Source organism: Microcaecilia unicolor, chromosome 1, assembly GCF_901765095.1.
Source record: "Microcaecilia unicolor chromosome 1, aMicUni1.1, whole genome shotgun sequence".
NCBI classification, from domain to species: domain Eukaryota; kingdom Metazoa; phylum Chordata; class Amphibia; order Gymnophiona; family Siphonopidae; genus Microcaecilia; species Microcaecilia unicolor.
The window spans coordinates 248,817,742-248,838,349 of NC_044031.1; the positions used below are offsets into that span (position 1 = coordinate 248,817,742).

The 20,608-nt window shown below is 46.0% G+C and overlaps 1 protein-coding gene across 2 annotated transcripts in view; it reads right to left on the minus strand.

Annotated features, from left to right (window-relative positions):
* Positions 1-20,608, minus strand: part of TENT4A (terminal nucleotidyltransferase 4A) — a 145,357-nt gene that overhangs the window by 18,741 nt on the left and 106,008 nt on the right. For both annotated transcript variants that reach the window (XM_030205430.1, XM_030205420.1), the window contains exons 9-11: positions 2,755-2,858; positions 877-1,034; positions 124-282 (exon numbers count right to left, since the gene is read on the minus strand). In XM_030205430.1, coding sequence (XP_030061290.1) covers positions 124-282; positions 877-1,034; positions 2,755-2,858 — 421 coding nt within the window. The remainder of the gene's footprint in view (positions 1-123; positions 283-876; positions 1,035-2,754; positions 2,859-20,608) is intronic.

Below are 20,608 nucleotides of genomic sequence, written 5' to 3' on the forward strand. Positions count from 1 at the left end.
CATCAATGAACTTATTTAATGAATAATGGAAGAGAACATTTATAAAGATAAAATTAATGCAGGCAACTTGTAATTTGGAATCAGCTTAACTTAAGACTCCTTCAGCGACCAATAACCTCATACCTGAGTATTTGTTGATATTATCAATGCTCCAGCAGGTGCAGACTGATGTTTATTGCTTGGCATAGGTAGTGCTGGTGGTATGGTAGTCATGAGTGGCGTCAGTGTTTGCAGACTGAACGGGTGAATGTTGGGAGTTGTGCAAGGCGGCGTATCAGAATCCTTTTGATGAGGGAGAAGGAAAAAAATTGCAACACATTTTTTAAAAAGTCATGTCAAAAGTTTTGTTAAAATCGCTCTCCCTCAATCCAACTTTCTGGTCACCAAGTCAGAGAAATCAATCAGATCTGTCCAGTCAAGACCTTCCTCTAGTGAAATCATGTTGCCGCAGGTCCCGTAATCCATCAGATTACAGGACCACAAGGTCAAATGTATTTGAGAGATCAAATTAAATAAGAACTAATCATCGACCTACAATGAGTTATCAGAGAACCTATTAGTCTCTGTGCTGAAGCCCTTTTGGAACCCAGATTGAGTAGAAGTAAAATATTTTTATGTAATCATCCAACTGTTTTATGACCCAACCCTCCATGATCATCAGCAGAGGAATAGAAACTACAGGTCTGTAGTTGGCTACATCTTCAACGCTAGCTTTGCTATGCCTTTAATATTTGGGACAGCGAGTTAGCCAATAATATGTTTACCAAGATGGAATATCCAAAATATTCCAATGAGGTAAACGTAATGGAGATAAGAAAAGGCTGTTCTGAATATCTGCTTGATGTATTACCTCAGTTGAAGTCATTTTTGACTTACTATGTCACTTCCAGAAAGTGAAGAAACAGAAGATGCTGATGATCCAGAAGACAGTAGCTGAGGGCTTGGTAATGACATACGCTGACTGTAGGGAGATTCTGCTTCTGTTTTCTGCTTCTCGTCATTACATTGAGACAGCTCTTTTATGCCAATCCTATCTGTTAAGTATTAACACACACATTGATAAGGCACATACATAAGTGACCCAACCTATCAGTTACAAGTTTATGGTGTATGACCCAACCTATCAGTTACAAGTTTATTGTGTAAATTCATTTCTATTAAAATTTCAAATGAAAAAGAGTACATTTTAAACAGTTAAGATCAAATAAGAAAATGCTTCTAGAACAAGTCAAACAAATAATTAAGGAAATGTAATTCTTATAATTTTTGTTAAGATGATAACCTTTTAAAAAGTATGATATTTTTGCATCACTGTTTAACAGCACCACCATTTCAAAACCAATGAGTGTGCCAAATACAATACAAATTACCTCTCCCTATTCATAATGATGGAGCTTGCTCAATACTGGGGGAACTAAGCACACAAAGAACTGGCTCCTGAGTGCAGTGCCATGTAAACTTAGTTATTTTGCTGAAAAGGAGTTATGAAGGCCTCAAACTGAAACCTTTCATAATGACAACTAAAGTGAGCAGCTAAAATATTTGCCATTAGTCATCAATACTAGTGAATTCATCAGCAGTTCAGTAGCCAGTGGTGATAGCCAACCACATTGCACAATTGCAGGCCCCAAGTGCAGAAATACTATAGTTTATTTTCAATCAACTGGTTCAAGAGTGGCTCCGATGACAACCTTCATCCTCTCATGAGTATATCATAGTATGCATCTACTACAGCAGGTCTTGTCAAACCTGCTTTGGATACAGAAGGCAGTCCAAAAAAGCAAAGAAGCCCAGTGGGTAAGAGCTCTTACAATCTTCCTGCTGCCTCATATCATAAATGTGAATTCACCCCTTTGAGGTTTGTTGCAGCAGCTCTAATAAGGACATATGGAGGAAAAAAAAAGCTTAGTAAATCATTATCCCCACGCCCAGCATACTGGAGTCCCTCAGAGGTACACTTGATTGGATTCTCTCTCTGCTTTACCTATCCTCGTGGCTGGGATCCCCAACAGTTCCCCTTCAGTCCCTATCAGACCCTTCTCTCAAACACTCAACCTCCTGCCAGTCATTCCATGCCCCATACTTATCTAATCATCTCAGTGATACACTTTTCCCTCAGCCTGTCACAGTCCTCACAAACAACCACTCCCTTCCTCATCTAGCCCAGCCATCCCCTTATTTTCTTTGTGGGCTGCAGCACTTCCATGCAATACCTTGCTTCTGGTCTGGAAATCACTGGTCTCAGCAAGTTTGAGCCACACAGACACAGGGTCTCATCTCATATACTGGTCTTGCATTGCACAGCTCAGCTCAAACTCACATAGCTTTGCAGGATCAGACCAGAAAACATTGCTCTTTGGTGGTAGCTGGAGCAAAGCAAAACAACCCTGGACATCAGATTGCTATTGCAGCCAGGATATGTCACGCCTTGTGATAAGTTACAGAACCTTCCCTGTTCTATAGTCTGTACTTTATATATCCACATCTGGTGGAATTGGGTACTAACATGCAGAAATGACAAAAAACATACTTGAAAATGATTCTCCACTCAAGAATAGGATGTTCTTGCAAATGAAAGAAATTGGACTCTTCTTTCCTCCTTAATCAATATTTTACTTTATTTTTGTGAACTTGTTGCATTGCTCAGAAATCACCTGATATTTGTTTCTTTTGATGTAGTTTGCTGCTATGTATTTCAAAAATTTTCAATAAAAATAATTTTAAAAAATGAATAGGGAAGGTGCAACTGCTTACCAGACAGATCAGGTGAAATCGTGACTTTGTTTCCCCATTTCTTCCTAATCCACTCTCTGTAGTCTATTACTTCCTGTGTAACTTTAATTATTCGTCCTAATGTGCTGAAAAAAAACAAAAGAAAAAAGCCCCACAATTATGATTTTACATTTTTTCATTGATATACTCGTTATATTATTTGTTAGTGTACATGTCTCCAGGGCCGCTTTAACCAGCAATGGGGCTCTGGGCAAACGTTTGTGGATGCCCTATCCCCCCCCCCCCCCCCCCCACAACTACCCCCACCAAGCCGCTACCCAGCAAAACAAAGGCAGTAGAAAAGCATGGAGCCGCTATCTAGTTTTTTTTTTCTTTTTTAATTGATGTTTATTGTCACCGATACAAGGTTGTACCGCTGATGGCTGTCAGTCCGCAGCAAACAACAAAGTGAGGTGGACTCAAGAAGGATGTCAAGAAGTCTAATTCTAAGAAACAAAAACAACCCGACACGGCCATGTTTCGGCACAAAAGGCCTGCCTCAGGGGTCAAGTGGATCTATTTAAAAATAAACATAATACAAACATAAATGAATACAGCATACAATAAAGAAATTATCTAATAACAAATTGAAAAAAAAAATCAAATAGAATTAAGTGACACAAATAAAACATAAAATGGATGACAATCTGTAAACAGATATAATAAAAACAATACAAGTAGAATTAACAAAATTGTACATTGGATGTAAGAAATGCAAACTAATAAAACACTCATTTCTAGACAACACGTTTTATAGAAATCCCTATGAGACTATATGAATGAAAAGAAAAGAAAGTATATGGATTAAAAGAAAGCATATGGAATTGAAAGAAAATGCTCATATGATTTCAGTATGAATGAAGTGTTATGTACTTCTTGTGTTGTTATGACAAAACTTAAAAGTGGTAAAAATCCTGGCTGTTGAACCTCTGTGTAATCCATATACTTTATTATTTTACTTTCATTCATATACTCAGAGACTTCTATAAAACATATTGTCTAAAAATATATGTGTTTTATTGGTTTGCATTTCTTACATCCAGTGTACAATGTACAATTTTGTTAGCTTTCAATTCTACTTATATTGTTTTATTATGCCCTCCCGTCCAACATCAACCCCTCTATCTCCCTGCCTCCCCCAGCCCAACATGGTCCCCCCTCTCTCTCTCAATTCCTCTTCCCCCCAAGTCCAGCATTCCTTTCAAAACTACCCCCCTCCCTTCCACTGCCGCGCCTCAGAGTCCAGATCCACAGAAGTAACAAAAACAGACCAGATCCAATATGAATAACTGAAGCACGGTTAGCGCACGCTAGTTTTTAACACGTGCTAAAAACGCTAGCGCACCTTAGTAAACAGGGTCTCTAATCTCTAAGTTTTACTCTTTATGATATTATACTCACTGTGTTAAAGAATTTTTATTTTAATGATTAGTCTCTCCAATCAATAAAGCGAAGATACTTAGGGGAGCCAGTGGATATTGTATATCTAGATTTTCAGAAGGCATTTGACACAGTGCCTCATGAAAGACTCCAAAGGAAACTGGAGAGTCATGGGATCGGAGGCAGTGTATTATTATGGATTAAGAGCTGGTTAAAAGATAGGAAGCAGAGAGTAGGGTTGAATGGTCATTATTCTCGATGGAGAAGGGTAGTTAGTGGGGTCCCTCAGGGGTATGTGCTGGGACCGCTGCTTTTTAACATATTTATAAATGACCTTGAGATGGGAGTAACTAGTGAGGTAATTAAATTCGCAGATGACACAAAGTTATCCAGGGTCGTCTCGTCGCGGGACAAGTGTGAAAGATTACAAGAGGACCTCGTGAGACTGGGGGACTGGGCGTCCAAATGGCAGATGAAGTTCAACGTTGACAAGTGCAAAGTGATGCATGTGGGAAGAAGGAACCCTAATTACAGCTATATCATGCAAGGTTCCGCTTTAGGAGTTACGGACCAAGAAAGGGATCTGGGAGTCATCGTGGATAGGACGTTGAAATCTTCAGCTCAATGTGCTGCGGCGGCTAAGAAGGCGAACAGAATGTTGAGTATTATTAGAAACTAGTATAAAAGGCCCATTTCGGTAGGCAATGAAACTGGCGCTAGCAAGGTAATCCCCCCCCCCCGCAGCGTCCTTCCTGTCTCCCTTGCCCCCCCCTGCAGCCACCTATCTGGTCTCAGGACCCCCTCCCCACCAACCCTCCTCTGCCCCTGCAGCCACAGATGTGCAGCGGCCCTCCTCACTCCCCTGCAGCCACCCATGTCCAGCAACCCTCCTCTCCCCCTGCAGCTACCCATGTTCAGCGAACCTCCTCTCCCCTGCCCCCCTGCAGCCACCCATGTCCAGCGACCCACCTCTCTCCCCTGCTCCCCCTGCAGCCACCCATGTACAGTGACCCTCCTCTCCCCCTGCCCCCCTGCAGCGTCCCTTCTGTCTCCCCTGCCCTCCCCTGCAGCCACCCATCTGGTCTCAGGACCCCCTCCCCACCTCCCTCTTCCCTGCCCCCCTGCAGCCACCCATGTCCAGCGACCGTCCCCTCCCCCTGCCCCCCTCCAGCCACCCATGTTCAGCGCCCCCCCCCCCCCCCCTCGGCGCATCACCCAAACCCCTACCCCCCCCCCCTCGGGCACATCAATCCCCTCGCCACCCACAGCCGCCAATACTAACGCTGTCCGGCCGCTGCTGCGTCTCCTGTTGAGCAGCAGCAGCTGGTACAAAAAGAAAAAAGCCAAAAAAGATTTTAAACCTGAAACACGGCTCCGTAGACAGCCATCTGGCATTGGCTGTCATCTCTGCAGCAGCTCCTCCTCTCCCCTCTGACGTCGCTGCGCTCCTCCGGGGTCGTGACGTGGAGGGGAGAGGAAGAGCAGCTGCAGTGACGACAGCCAATGCCAGATGGCTGTCTATGGAGCCGCGTTTCAGGTTAAAAATCTTTTTTTGGCTTTTTTCTTTTTGTACCGGCCGCTGCTGCTCCACAGGAGAAGCAACAGCGGCCGGACAGCGTTAAATTTGGCGGCTTCGGGTGGCCAGGGAGTAGGTGTGCCCGAGAAGGGGGGTAGGGGTTTGGGTGATGCATCGAGGGGGGGGAGGGTCTTGGGTGTTGCGCTGAGGGGGGGGGGGGCACTGAGAGCTGATTGGTAGGCAGGGGGAGGAGTACTCCTCCCCCTGCCTGGCTCGTGGTTTTGCAGGGCAGGGGCTTGGGTGTTGCACCGAAGGGGGGGGGGGGGGGGGGGTACTGACAGCTGTTTCCCAGGCAGGGGGAGGAGTAGGGAAACACGCTCCACGTGTTTCCCTACTCCTCCCCTTGCCTTGGAATCAGCTTTCAGTGACATCACTGACGTCAGTGCATTCTAAACTGCCTAGCAGACTACCTCTGAGGGAGCCACGGTACCAGGCACATTAGAACGTTGGAGGTGAGAATTATTATATAGGAAAGGATGGAAAACAAGCATGAGGATATTATAATGCCATTATATCGCTCCATGGTGCGACCGCACCTGGAGTATTGTGTTCAGTTCTGGTCACGTCATCTCAAAAAAGATATAAAGGAATTGGAGAAAGTGCAGAGAAGGGCGACGAAAATGATAAAAGGGATGGGACGACTACCTAATGAGGAGAGGTTAAGAAGGCTAGGACTCTTTAGCCTGGAGAAAAGGCGGCTGAGGGGTGATATGATAGAGGTCTACAAAATAATGAGTGGGGTAGAGCGGACAGATGTGAAGCGTTTGTTTAGGCTTTCTAACAATAATAGAACCAGGGGACACAAGATGAAATTAGAATGTGGTAGGTTTAAAACAAATCGGAGAAAGTTTTTCTACTCAGCACGTGGTTAGACTCTGGAACTCATTGCCGGAGAAGGTAGTGACGGTAGCAGGCTTTGCTGAGTTTAGAGGGGGTCTGGACAGATTCCTGAAGGAAAAGTCCATTGATCATTATTAAATTTGGGGTTTTTGCCAGGTTCTTGGGGCCTGGATTGGCCGCTGTCGGAGACGGAGTGCTGGGCTTGATGGACCTTTGGTCTTTTCCCAGCGTGACAGTGCTTATGTACTTATATATATACACACACACACTTACCTGTAGCAGGTATTCTCTGAGGACAGCAGGCTGATTGTTCTCACATGTGGATCGACGTCCGCGTTGGCCCAGGAAACAGCAAATTTTAACCAGCAAAATTTAAAAGTTTTGCCACAGTCGTCTGGTGCACGAGCATGAACGACTTCCCGCCCGTCGCACGAGCGTGCCTCCTCAGTTTAATCAAAAAGCATAAATACAAATAAACAACAACAACTCCAAAGGGGAGGTGGGCGGGTTTGTGAGAACAATCAGCCTGCTGTCCTCGGAGAATACCTGCTAAAGGTAAGCATCTTCGCTTTCTCTGAGGACAAGCAGGTTGCTTGTTCTCACATGTGGGGTATCCCTAGCAACCAGGTTCACTCAAAACAATGAACATTGGTCAACTGGGCCTCGCAACGGCGAGGACATAACCTAGATTGACCTGAAACCATAAAAAAACTAACAGAGTGCAGCCTGGAACAGAACAAAATGGGTCTAGGGGGGTGGAGTCAGATTCTAAACCCCGAACAGATTCTGCAGCACCGACTGCCCAAACTGACTGTCACGTCGGGTATCCTGCTGAAGGCAGTAGTGAGATGTGAATGTGTGGACTGATGACCACCACGTTGCAGCCTTGCAAATCTCATCAATGGAGGATGACTAAGTGAAACACTGACGCCGCCATGGCTCTAAAATTCCTCATCTTATTATTTCCAGATTGAAATAATAAGGTGAGGAAGGAGCCGTAGCCTCGATTTCCACCGCAGGGCCAAACTAAAGGATTACAGCCGTGACATAGCCCTCCAGAGTCAGCCCAGCTTAGATGTAAGTGAAAGAAATGCAATCTGCTAGCCACTGGAAATGGTGCGTTTCCTGATGGCGACTCCCCTCCTGTTGGGGTTGAAAGAAAAAAACAACTGGGCGAACTGCCTGAAGGGCTTTGTCTGCTCCACGTAAAAGGCCAATGCTCTCTTGTAGTCCAGGGTATGCAAACTGCTTTCGCCAGGGCAAAAAATGTTGGCAAGACAATCGACTGGTTCAGATGAAACTCCGACACCACCTTCGGCAGAAACTTAGGGTGAGTGTGGAGGACTACTCTGTTATGATGAAATTTAGTATACAGAGCATGGGCTACCAGGGCTTGAAGCTCACTGACTCTACGAGCTGAAGTAACTGCCACCAAGAAAATGACCTTCCAGGTCAAGTATTTCAGATGGTATGAACTCAGTGGCTCAAAAGGAGGTTTCATCAGCTGGGTGAGGACGACGTTGAGATCCCTTGACTCTGCAGGAAGCTTGACCGGGGGCTTTGACAAAAGCAAGCATCTCATGAATCGAACGACTAAAGGCTATCCAGAGATCGCTTTACCCTCTACACGATAATGGTAAGCACTAATTGCACTAAAGTGATTTCGTACTGAGTTGGTCTTGAGACCAGACTGTGATAAGTGTAGAAGGTATTCAAGCAGGTTCTGTGCAGGACAAGAACAAGGTTCTAGGGCCTTGCTCTCACACCAAACGACAAACCTCCTCCACTTGAAAAAGTAACTCTTTTTAGTGGAATCCTTTCTAGAGGCAAGCAAGACACGGGAGACTCCCCTCAGACAGACCCAATGAAGCAAAATCTACGCCCTCAACATCCAGGCCGTGAGAGCCAGAGACTGAAGGTTGGGGTGCAGAAGCACTCCGTCGTTCTGCGAAATGAGAGTCGGGGTGGAGACCAAATTCAGGGTGTATCTGCACCGCACTATTTGTAGAACCCACTGGTCGGCGGTTATGAGAGGCCACGCTTGGTGAAAAACTTTCAACCTCCCCCCGACCGGCAGGCCGTCCGGCACGGCTACTTTGATGGTGGCTATGTTCCCATGGATCCAGTCAAAAGCTCGTCCCCGGCTTGTGCTGTGGAGGCGCAGGGGGCTGCTTAGGCGCACACTGTTGATGGGAACGAGCGCGCTGGGACTGTCCCTGTGCCTGAGGAGGCCTTCGGGCCGGCTGGGTGTACCTACGCTTGCTGTAGGCGTAGGGTGCAGCCTGCCGGGCCCGGGAAAAACGTCCGCCTGCGGAGGTGGATGCTGAAGGCGCCCGGTGGGAGAGCTTGTCGAGAGCGGTTTCCTGCTGGTGTAGTTGGCCCACCAACTGCTCGACCATCTCGCAAAAAATGATATCCCTCCGGCAAGGGACATCCGCCAGCCGCTGCTGGGTGCAGTTGTCCAGGTCAGATGCACGCAGCCAGGAGAGTCTGCGCATCACTATACCTTGGGCGGCAGCTCTGGATGCCACATCACAGGTGTCAGATACCCCTGGACAGGAATTTTCTGCACGCCTTCAGCTGCCTGACCACCTCCTGAAAGGGCCTGGACTGCTCCAGGGGGAGCTTGTCAACCAGGTCCCCCAGTTGCCGCACATTGTTCCGCATGTGGATGCTTGTGTAGAGCTGGTATGATTGTATTCTGGTCACGAGCATGGAAGACTGGTAGGCCTTCCTCCCAAACGAGTCCAGAGTGCGAGACTCCCGCCCAGGGGGCACCGAGGCGGTATCCCTCGAACTCCGTGCTCTCTTGAGAGCAGAGTCCACGACCGCTGAGTCATGAGGCAGTTGAGCCGCATCAACTCCGGGTCTGAGTGGATTCTGTATTGGGACTCCGCTTTCTTGGGAATGGTGGGATTAGATAATGGCTTCAACATAATGGCTTCAACCAGTTCCGAAGCAGTGTCTCTTTGAGGACATTGTGCAACAGTACCGTGGAAGACTCTCTAGGTGGTGATGGATAGTCGAGGACTTCGAGCATCTCCGCCCTCGGCTCATCCACAGTAACCACTGGGAAGGGAATGCTGATAGACATGTCCCGAACAAAAGAGGCAAAGGAGAGGCTCTCAGGGAGCGAGAGTTTCCTCTCCGGTGAAGGTGTGGGTCGGAGGAAAGGCCCACAGACTCCTCGGAGGAGAAATGTCTGGGGTCCTCCTCCTCCCCCCACGAGGCCTCCTCCTCGGTGTCAGACATGAGCTCTCTCAGCTCAGACCGCAACCAGGCCCGTCTCGACTGCGAGGAACCACGTCCTCGATGAGGGTGTCGAGAGGTGGACTCCCGCACCGGCGGGGACGAAGCTCCCTCCATCGACGTCGATTCCACCTGAGTGGCAATCAACACCGGTGCCGCAAGCGGCGCCGACGTCGAAGACCTCATTACCAGACCAGGGCCCACCGGTGCCTCCATCAACGGCACCGAGGGCGCAAGCACCCCCGATGCCGGCAAGGCCTGGTGCATCAGCCCTTCCAGGATCCCCGAAAGGATGGCTCGGAGGCACTCATCTAGGCCCGCTGTCGTGAGAGGCAGGGGGGCCGGTGCGGGCGTCGGTGCTGGAAGCTGCCCGGGTCCAGGAGACGGTATCGAGGTACCCAACGACCCGCGCAGACACCTCTTCGACAGAGGAGGAGCGCTCCTCCCGGCACTGCCGCTTCCTGGGGGTCGAGTCTTCTCTCAACGTCCCAGAGCTGCCAGTCCCATGCGACGTGGGCAACCGATGACGGTGCTTCTTGGCAGCTTTCTTCCGATGCCCGTCATCGGCGCTCCGCGGCATAGACGAGGAGGAGGTGGAGTCTCCACGGCCTCTAGGTATTGGATCAGACAAGGTTCGGTTCCGATGGCCCTGAGCAGCGGGAGTAGCCGGGGCGGAGTGCCCACGCGGCCGCTCACTGCCGCCATCGCTGGCAGGTCGTCGGGCCAAGAGAACCTGTGCTCCTGGGGTCAATGCCATAGTCGGCGCCGAAGACGTCGACATCGGTACCGGTACTGAAGACCCGGCCGTCGACACCGATGCCGTCGAAGTCGAAGGGCCGGCGCAAGTTCCAAAAAGATGGTCCCGAAGAACTTGCCTAGCCACCTGCGTCCGCTTCCGTAAGCCGAGACACAAGGTGCACGCCTTGGAATTATGCTCCGGGCCGAGGCACTGGAGGCACCAAGCGTGAGGATCGGTCTGCGAGATCTGCTGGCCGCAACGACCACACTTTTTGAATCCGCTCGGTACCTTCGAGGACATCGATGGAAAAAAAATCGCATCGGCGAAATCAAAATCGTCGATGGTGGCGGTGAAAAGCACACCAGAAAAGAAAGAAACGGCCGCGCGGCCACGACGAAGCGACCCCGCGACTAAACTCGACGAGGGGAAGGAAAAAGCAAACTTTTTTTTACCGAAAGGGCGCGAACGCGCAACAAGAAAAATAAAAGCGCGGACTAGGCCGCAAACCGGTTTTCCGGAGCTGACATGGAGAGGGACGAAGATGCGTCTCTCTCCAGCACGGAAAGCAAAAAACTGAGCGGGAATGGTCGCGCACGAGCGGGAAGACGGCCGCGCATGCGCGGTTGGCGTGCCCTGCATGCGGGACCTCCCGCGAGATTTTTACTGTGGTTTGGGGGGCTGCCGTGGACATCAACCCAGTCGTGAGAACAAGCAGCCTGCTTGTCCTCGGAGAATGTTGTTTACGCCTGCCAGATAAGTGGCTTGTAGAAACATGCCATGACGGCGCACCCAAAGCCACATCTGAACGGCTTCATGACACAGAGGCGAAATCTGGTGCCCCCTGCTTGCTGGTGTAATACATAGCAACCTGATTGTCTGTCAATTAAAATGATTTGGTTTGACAGCCGATCTCGGAAAGCCTTTAGAGCGTTCCAAATTGCTCGCAGTTCCAGGATCTGAAGATCTTTTTCTTGAAAGGACCAAGCCCCTTGGGTGTGAAGCCCATCTACATGAGCTCCCCACCCCAGGAGGGATGCATCCATTGTCAGCACTTTTTGCGACTGAGGAATTTGGAATGGACGTCCCAAGGTCAAATTGGATCAAATCATCCACCACTGAAGGCAATTCTGAAAGTCGGTGGGCAGTTGGATTACATTCTCTAGATCCCCCACAGCTTAATACCACTGGGAAGCTAGGGTCCAATGAGCTGATCTCATATGTAGACGTGCCATGGGAGTTACATAAACTGTGGAGGCCAAGTGCCCCAGAAGTCTCAACATCTGCCGAGCCGTGATCTGTTGAGACGCTCGAACCATGGATACCAGGGACAGGAGGTTATCTGCCCTTGCATCAGAAAGACAAGCTCGAGCTGTCTGTGTTCAACAGAGCCCCAATGAATTCCAACTTCTGTACTGGGGGTTCCAAAGCAAAGTCTCCAGAACTCCTGGCTCTCTTGAGGGCGGAGTCCACCACCATGGAATTGTGGGGTAACTTAGACCACATCAATCCAGGTTCACCGTGGATCCAATACTGGGATTCAGCTTTCTTCGGGACCACAGGGCCAGACAGAGGGGCCGACCAGTTTTGCATAAGGACTTCCTTCAGTACCTTATGCAGAGGAACTGCCATGGCCTCTTTAGGTGGAGAAGAATAATCCAGGACCTTGAGCATCTTAGTCCTGGGCTCATCCTCAACCTCCACAGAGAAGGGAATAGCCGTAGCCATTTCCCGGACAAAAGAGGAAAAAGATAGACTCTCCGGTGGAGATAGTCTCCTCTCTGGCGGAGGGGAAGAATCAGAGGGAATCTCAAAGGGCTCAGCAGAAGAAAAGTACCTGGGATCTTCCTCTGACTCCCACGAACGATCCTGCTCAGTGTTGGAAAAACCCATGTTAATACTTTGACACTGAACCTGCCTCGATGCCTTCGCTCGACGCCCGTCATCGAGACTCTTTGGTACTGAGGAGGATGTGGAATCCTCACGTCTCCTCGGGTCCAGGTCCAATGAAGGTTCGTCCTCGAGGCAGGTGGAGACCCACTCGACGCCTCACCGCTGTTGAAGGACCGGACCGAGCCCCATTTCGTTTACCAGATTCACACTTTTTTTTTTTTAGTTATTTTACATCAGGCTTTGAAAGGATCCTGTACAGAACTCAAAAACTCTCTCTAGATCTTTGTTGAATCGTTTTAAAATGTGTACCCTTTTCATGTTCTATAAATATTTCCAAAGCCACTCAAAGTTTTTGTTCAACTTATAAAAAAGCTCGGGAAAATGATATTGGTGAACCTGTCTGAAAAACAATGGTCCCATTATTTTGGTTATATGGTCCTAGACCTTCCCTTTCTTATTCAATTACACAATCTCTATTTTTTCTTCAACATAGATCACATTGGGCACAGATCAATTCTTTCTAACGTGGCCTCTCTCAAAATAATCTTTGTTGGTCTTGCAATAGTACAAGAGGGACTCTCAAACACTTGATTTTTTTCAAAACGTTTATTCATTCTGGACAGACGTTTGGTCCACAATAGTAAATATTTTACAAATTAAAGAATTATCATACAAATTTATTATATGGAAATCACTGACACTTTCAAATGTCTTTTCAGATGAGGATGCTGTACTGTTTAATTTTTTAATTTCCATGGCATTAAAATTAATCATTCAACACAGGAAAAAACACTATATGGTGGAAATTTCTTCCCAAATATTCCAGCATTGCTAAGACATTGTAATAGCTTAATTCTATTGTTCATATGTCTATAGTTTAATTTAATTTTTGAATGTTATGATAGCTCACTTTGGGCACCTTTAAAAAGCCACACTACTGATGGTGTAGCAAATGACAGGAAGCCCATTCAATTCCTATGGGCTTCCTCTCATTTGCCTTGTGGGAATCGCTAATGCAACTTTGTAAAGGAAGCCCTTTCTAAATCGATATTGTATAATCCTTTATACAACCTTTGTCAATTTGTGATGTTACTTACTGTTGCTTGATTTGTACCTTTTAAACAATTTAATAAAAATTAAAAAGAAATTTAAAAAATTGGCTGACTGGTAGATTTCAGAGGATAGTGGTAAATGGAGTTCACTCTTAGAAGTTACGTGAATAGTGGTGTGGCTCAAGGATCGGTCCTGGGGCTGACTCTGTTCAATATACAGAAAGTCGGTATATCAAATCCACTACCCTTACCCCATATATCTAATATTGCCTAAGAGTTAGAAGAAAAAGTTTTTGTTTTTGAAAATGACTTGCAACAGAATGACACACCAGAAGGAGTTAACATGAGATGTTATCTATACAAAATAAAAAATAGTCTAATGCAGTGGTGTTCAATCTCAGTCCTTGAAGGCTGACAATGGGATGGGTTTTCAGGATATCCCTCATGGATATGCATAAGAATTTTCATACAATGGAAGTAGTAGGCATGCAAGTCACTCGCATACATTCAGTGGGGATATATTTCAAAAATTTGACCTGTTGACAGCCCTCGAGGACTAAGTCTAGGGCTTGGCAGTTAAGTACTGGTGTGAAGAAGTGCTGAATGATGCATTTAGGGTGCAGAAATTCAAAGGAGTTGTATGTGATAGGAGATGAAAAACTAATGTGCACAGACCAGGACAGAGACCTCAGATAACAAAAAGTGTCTGAGGATCTGAAGGTGGCAAACAATGTGACAAGGTTCTGGTCAAAGCTAGGCAGCAAAGAGGGGCATAATCAGAAGAAAGGAGGCAATAATGTCCCTGTATAGGTCACAGACAGTGGCTCCTGGCCTAAGCAGCTTTGTTTTGGACACCATATCTCTAAGGCAGAAGTTTTTAATCTAGTTCTCAGGACACATCTAGTCAGTTTTCAGGATACCCACAATGAATTGAGATCGATGTACAAATTTCTCATATATATTCACTGTGGAAATCTAGAAAACTCAGACTGATTTGGTATTCCCCAAGGACTGGGTTGAGATATAAAAAACTAAGAGCCATGCAGAAAACAGTCCAATATGGTGTCAGTGCCTAGAGAAATTTAAATGCTGCTGTCTGTGGCACAGCTGCAGGGATGTACCCAAACGGACATGCCCTGCCTCTTTGAAGCCATGACAGGGATGACATTTTGATCAAAGCAAAATAAGTTTGGAGTACATTTTTATTCTCTTTGTGCTATGAATTGAGATTATTCCTCCTATTTATGAGGGGGAAATGAAAAAAGCAGCTTCCTATGGTTAAGCATATCTCAATGTGACCTCCTAATTTCAGCTGCAGAATTTGGACTGTCCCTCCATTCTGAGAAGAGAGGCAACCCCACCTTCTCCACGAACCTCCTCAGCACTAACTACAGGGGAGCACCCTGAGTCAGACTGCTCTGTGACAAGCAGTAAATTGCAGGAAGGGTTACTAACTTTAACATCTCAAACCCTTTATATACTATAGACAGTCCCTGTACCTAATGTGGTCTGCACCTAACGTGGTAGCTTACATAATGGATGGGATTTATTCATTTGCTGCATTTGTACCCCACATTTCCCCACCTATTTGCAGGCTCAATGTGGCTTACGTTATGTTGCAAAGGCATCATCATAAACAGAGTAAGAGGTTTGGCATAATGTTACATATTAATGTGTAAGAAGTCAGATAAATAGGGTCAATAGAATGATATACATAACATAAAAGTGAGAGCAGGATAAGATATAATGATCAATAATGATAATATTATTAAAATAATCAGATTAGAAGGGATCAGTATTAGTTGGTTCAGGTATAGATTGGAATGAAGTCATTAAGGAGGATTCTTTTTGTAAGTCTCTTCGAACAGGTGCATCTTCAGTAACTTCCGGAAGGTTGTCAAGTCGTGTGCTATTTTTATAGTATTTGGTAGTTTATTCCATGATTGTGTACAGAGGTATGTGAAGGTAGATGCGTGTACTGATTTGTATTTAAGTCAGCGCTGCGTAAGTTTAGTAGCGCTATAGAAATGTTTAATAGTAGTAGTAGGGGTAGTGGAGGTTTAGGAAGGTACATGATGAACTTTTGATATTTTGTGCTGGTAGGTCAATTAGGTCTGACATGTATGATGGGGCCTCTCCATGGATGATTTTAAGGTGCAGATTTTGAATACAACTCAATCTTTTAGTGGTAGCCAATGTAATTTTTCTCCGAGGGGTTTGGCGCTCTCATATTTCGCCTTTCCGAATATGAGTCTGGCTGCAGTGTTTGGGCAGTCTGGAGTTTCTTAATGGTTTTTACTTTGCATCCTGCGTAAATGGAAATACAGTAATCCAGATGGCTCAGTACTAGTGATTGCACCAGCTTGCGGAATACTTCCCTTGGGAAAAAAGGTTTCACTCTTTTCAGCTTCCACATTGCAAGAAACATTTTCTTTGTAACGTTCTTCGCATGGCAATCTAGGGTAAGATTTCGGTCAATAGTAACACCCAGGAGTTTCAGGGTATCCGCAACAGGGAGAGTGTGGCTTGGTGTATTTATATTGGCGTAATTAGTCTTGTTAAACTGCGATGATAGGATAAGACATTGTGTCTTTTCTGCGTTAAGCTTGAGCAGGAATGCATCCGCCCATGAGTTCATAAATTGGAAGCTGGTATTAATTTTATCTCTAATAAGTTGTTCTTAAATGGAATGTATATCATAACATCGTCGGCATAAATGTACGGGTTTAGGCCTTGGTTGGATAGTTGGATGAGGTCTAAAGTACGGGTTCTCAACCAAGCCCTTTGGACACAACCAGTCACATTTTCAGAATCTCCACAATGAAGACCCACGAGATAGATCTGCATACAATGGAAGCAATACATGCAGATCTGTCTAATGCATATTCATTGTGAACATCAGAAAACCAGACTGGCCTGGCTAGGTGTGTCCTGAACAAAATTGTCTAATAGTGGACTATGAGGATGATACAATAGTCATTTACATCAAATAATCCTCCCCCATAAAGTATATTGATGATTTTATATTTTTTTTGAATTTTTTGATGATATATATGTATCAAATATCTTGCAAAATGGAAGGAAAAAGCCTCATCTGACTCCTTAATTTTCTGGAGTATATCATCATCATTGGCTTAAAAAAAAACCTTCCAACCTTCCCCTTGTGTTTTATTTATTCCTTTCTTTTTGCAAGAGATATTATATATATAATCAACAAAAAATATAAAATCATCAATATACTATGGGGGAGGATTATTTGATGTAAATGGGTGTGTCCTGAAGACAGTTGAGAACTCCAGTTCTAGAGAACAGCAGAAGAGCAAGAAATCATTTCAGCATATTCTCCACCCATCTCCAAATAAGGAGATAAGTGACCCAATTGTGTCAGTTTTCTCAACAAGTATCAGAAAAATTTCAGTAAGTGGATTCTAGACAGAATCTTCTTGGAAACAAATTGTGACTACTTGAACCTTTACAAGTTACACGTTTTTCAAGTATTAATGAGGAGAACTTTTGAAAATCTAAGAACTTCTGGGTTGTTAATTTTCCCTTGATTGCTTTCACCCGATATCTTGGTTCAGAAAGTTCTTGGAAGTTTTATCACTAATCCTGATTACATTCCCCTTTCAAATATTTACTATTTAACATTTAAAATTCCTAGGATATCATCATAATTCGTACCACAAGATATTTGTCTCCGAAATGTATAAAATTGTGTTAAAAGCTACTTTAGAAGAAAGGGAAAATTAGGTTCTTACCTTGGTAATTTTCTTTCCTTTAGTCATAGCAGATGAAGCCATTACATATGAGTTGTGTCCATCAACCAGCAGGGGGAGATAGAGAGCACTCAACTTTTCACAGTGCCTCATGGCCAGCTAGCTCCACTGCCTCTTCAGTATTTGAAGCTTCCAAAGCAGTATGGCAAACCGCAATGGGAATAACATGAACTTTCCTCACAGCGAACGATGGCCCCTTAACAAGGGAATGGACTCAACAGGAGGAAATGAACACATCCTCCTGGAGGAAATACACTCATCCTCCTTATTGTATAACTGGAGGGTATACACGCAACCTCCTGGAGGGAATAAACATCCTCCAAAACATAAACTGGAGGGAATGGACTCATCCTCCTATAAATGAACATGAATCCTGAAGACTGTTTTCCAGCTTTCTCCCAAGGAAGGAACTTCAGGAAACAAGAACAGAACCTGAAACAGATTCACAGCATACACACAATCATACAGGGAGGGCTCATGGCTTCATCTGCTATGACTAAAGGAAAGAAAATTACCAAGGTAAGAACCTAATTTTCCCTTCCTTGTCATCAAGCAGATGAAGCCATTACGTATGGGATGTAACAAAGCAATCCCTATATAGGGTGGGAACAGGTCACACCATGCGCTAGCACTTGTGCTCCAAAATGCGCATCCCTCCTAGCAGCCACATCCAGCCTGTAATGTCGGGCAAAAGAGAGCTTAGAAGCCCATGTTGCTGCACCGCATATCTCTTGACGAGAGAGTGCTCCAGTTTCAGCCCAAGAGGAAGAAATCGCTCTGGTAGAACGCGCCTTAAAGGCTACAGGCGGAGACCGGCTGGCAAGCAGATAAGCTGAAAGATAGTTTCTTTGAGCCAGCGGGCAATAGTGGCTTTAGACGCTGGAGACCCTCTGCAAGGACCTGATAGCAAAACAAACAGATGATCATAGATCCTGAAAGAGATAGTAACTCACAGATACTGCAGCAGAGTCCTGCGCACATCCAACAGGTGCAACTGCCCAAAAGATTCTGGAAACTCCTCCTTATCAAAGGAGGGCAAGAAAATAGGCTGGTTTAGGTGAAACGCTGAAACCACCTTAGGCATGAAGGAAGGCACGGTCCAAACCGTGACCCCGGACTCTGAGAACTGCAGAAATGGGTCTCTACAGGACAGTGCCTAGAGCTCTGACACCCGTCTCGCCGAAGTAATGGCCATAAGAAAAACGGCCTTTAGTTTCAAATCTTTCTCCGATGCTCGCCAAAGCGGCTCAAAAGGAGAAGCCTGCAGGGCCTTCAAAACTAGCCCCAGGTTCCAAGCTGGACAGGGTGCTCGCACGGAAGGCCGGAGCCGAAGCACCCCACTAAGAAACCATGCCACATCCGGATGAGCAGCTAAAGACATGCCTTCAACCTTACCATGAAGGGAGGCCAACGCTGCCACTTGCACACGCAGGGAATTATAGGCCAAGCCTATTTGTACACCATCCTGCAAAAAGTCCAGAATCGGCGAGACAGGAGGCCGCATAGGTGTGATCGCTTTTGAAGCACACCAAGACTCAAACTGGCGACAAATCCTGGCATAAGCCACGGAAGTGGAACGCTTGCGGGCCTGCAGGAGAGTGGAAATGACTGTTTGACTAGCCTTTGTCCCTCAATTGCGCCCTCTCAAACGCCATGCCATAAGACCAAAGCGGCAGGCGTCCTCCATGGCTACCGGGCCCTGTGACAACAGGTTCGGTACCAGAGGTAAAGGAAGGGGAGCCTCCACTAGCATCTGTCGGAGGTCCGCATACCAAGGCCTCCTGGGCCAATCCGGGGCGATGAGCACCACTTCTCCTGGGTGCAGACGAATCCGCAGGAGCACGCGCCCTATCAAGGGCCACGGAGGGAACACATATAGTAGGGCCCGGAGGTCAAGGCATCCAACCCTGCCGAGCGAGGATCTCCCCGTCTGCTGAAGAAGCACGGGACTTTGGCATTTGAACTTGTCGCCAAAAGATCCATCACAGGCTTGCCCCATTTGGCACATATCTGCAGGAATACTTCGTCTGCTAGTACCCATTCTGCTGGATCGATCTGATGCCTGCTTAGATAATCGGCTTGCAGAGAGAAAACCAAGATGGCGACAGTGTAGGACGCATGGAAGGAACGCTCTCCGCTTGAAATTGAAAAGCTTACCTTTTTCCTCTGAATTATGCCGAAGAGAAAAGGTAAACCAAAGGGACCTCCCCTCCCGAGATTACAACCTCTCTCTTCGGGTCAGCCTTCCATAACAGCGTATATGGTGTCCACTCCGACGGGCGAATCCGTAGCTGCGACTGGGAAGAGTCCCAGCTTGGAGGGCGAGATTTCGCTCAGCCCGCTTGGTCCAGCAACTCCCCCCCACCACAACTCGGCGGCGTCATAGTTCCGAGCGCGGAAAGCAACGGCTCGAAGGGGCGGCAGACCCCGTCGAAGGAAGTGGCGTCAGCGTCTATCGAGGAGGGGGAGAAGAGTTCACCAACCACGGTGGGAGGAGGCACGTTAGCGGAGGGGAGCCGGAATGCTGACTCCAGAGAGGAAACTTCGCTACAAACCATGGTAATACAGCCTTTGGTGAAACCCCAAGAGATAACCCTGGAGTCTATATGTCAGCACTTGAGGCCATACATAAGGTCTGTACAGTGTTTATTTCTGCCTCATTGAATAATACAACACAAGTTAAAGAAATAAAAGATAACTTTGAAAAAATCTCATTAAAACATAAAACCTTAGAGGGGGACTTGGCTAAAGTACAGGAGCAACAATCGCAGATGGCTGGAGATCGTTTGTTATATCATAGAAAAATTGAAAACTTAGAGAACTCTGTGAGAAATTAAAATCTACGTATATTAAATTTTCCTCAGACTAAATGTATTTCCGCAAGAGAAATGTTCAATAAATTCTTGAAGGAGATATTTAAATATACAGAACAATCTCTTCCACCATTGCAAAAAATATTTTATCTTGGAGATAAAAAGAAGTTACAACCAGCTTCATCACAAGGAGATCTAGATCAACAAGTTTCTTCAGAGACTTTGGATTTATCGGAGTTCTTAGAGCAATCTAAGGAAGAAATTAAGACTTTTGCTACTATGATTATTACATTTGTGTTTTTGCAGGACAAAGAAGCATTGCTTCGTTTGTACTTTAAAAATATCCAACCAGAGTTTATGGGAAGTAAAGTTTTAATCTTCCCAGATATCACTCGTTGGACACAACAAAGGAGGAAGAAATTTTTGGAATTAAAACAGAGAATCCTGGCGATTAAAGCTTCCTACCAGCTAAGATTCCCCTGTAAATGTTTAGTTTTCTTTGAAAATAATAGATATATATT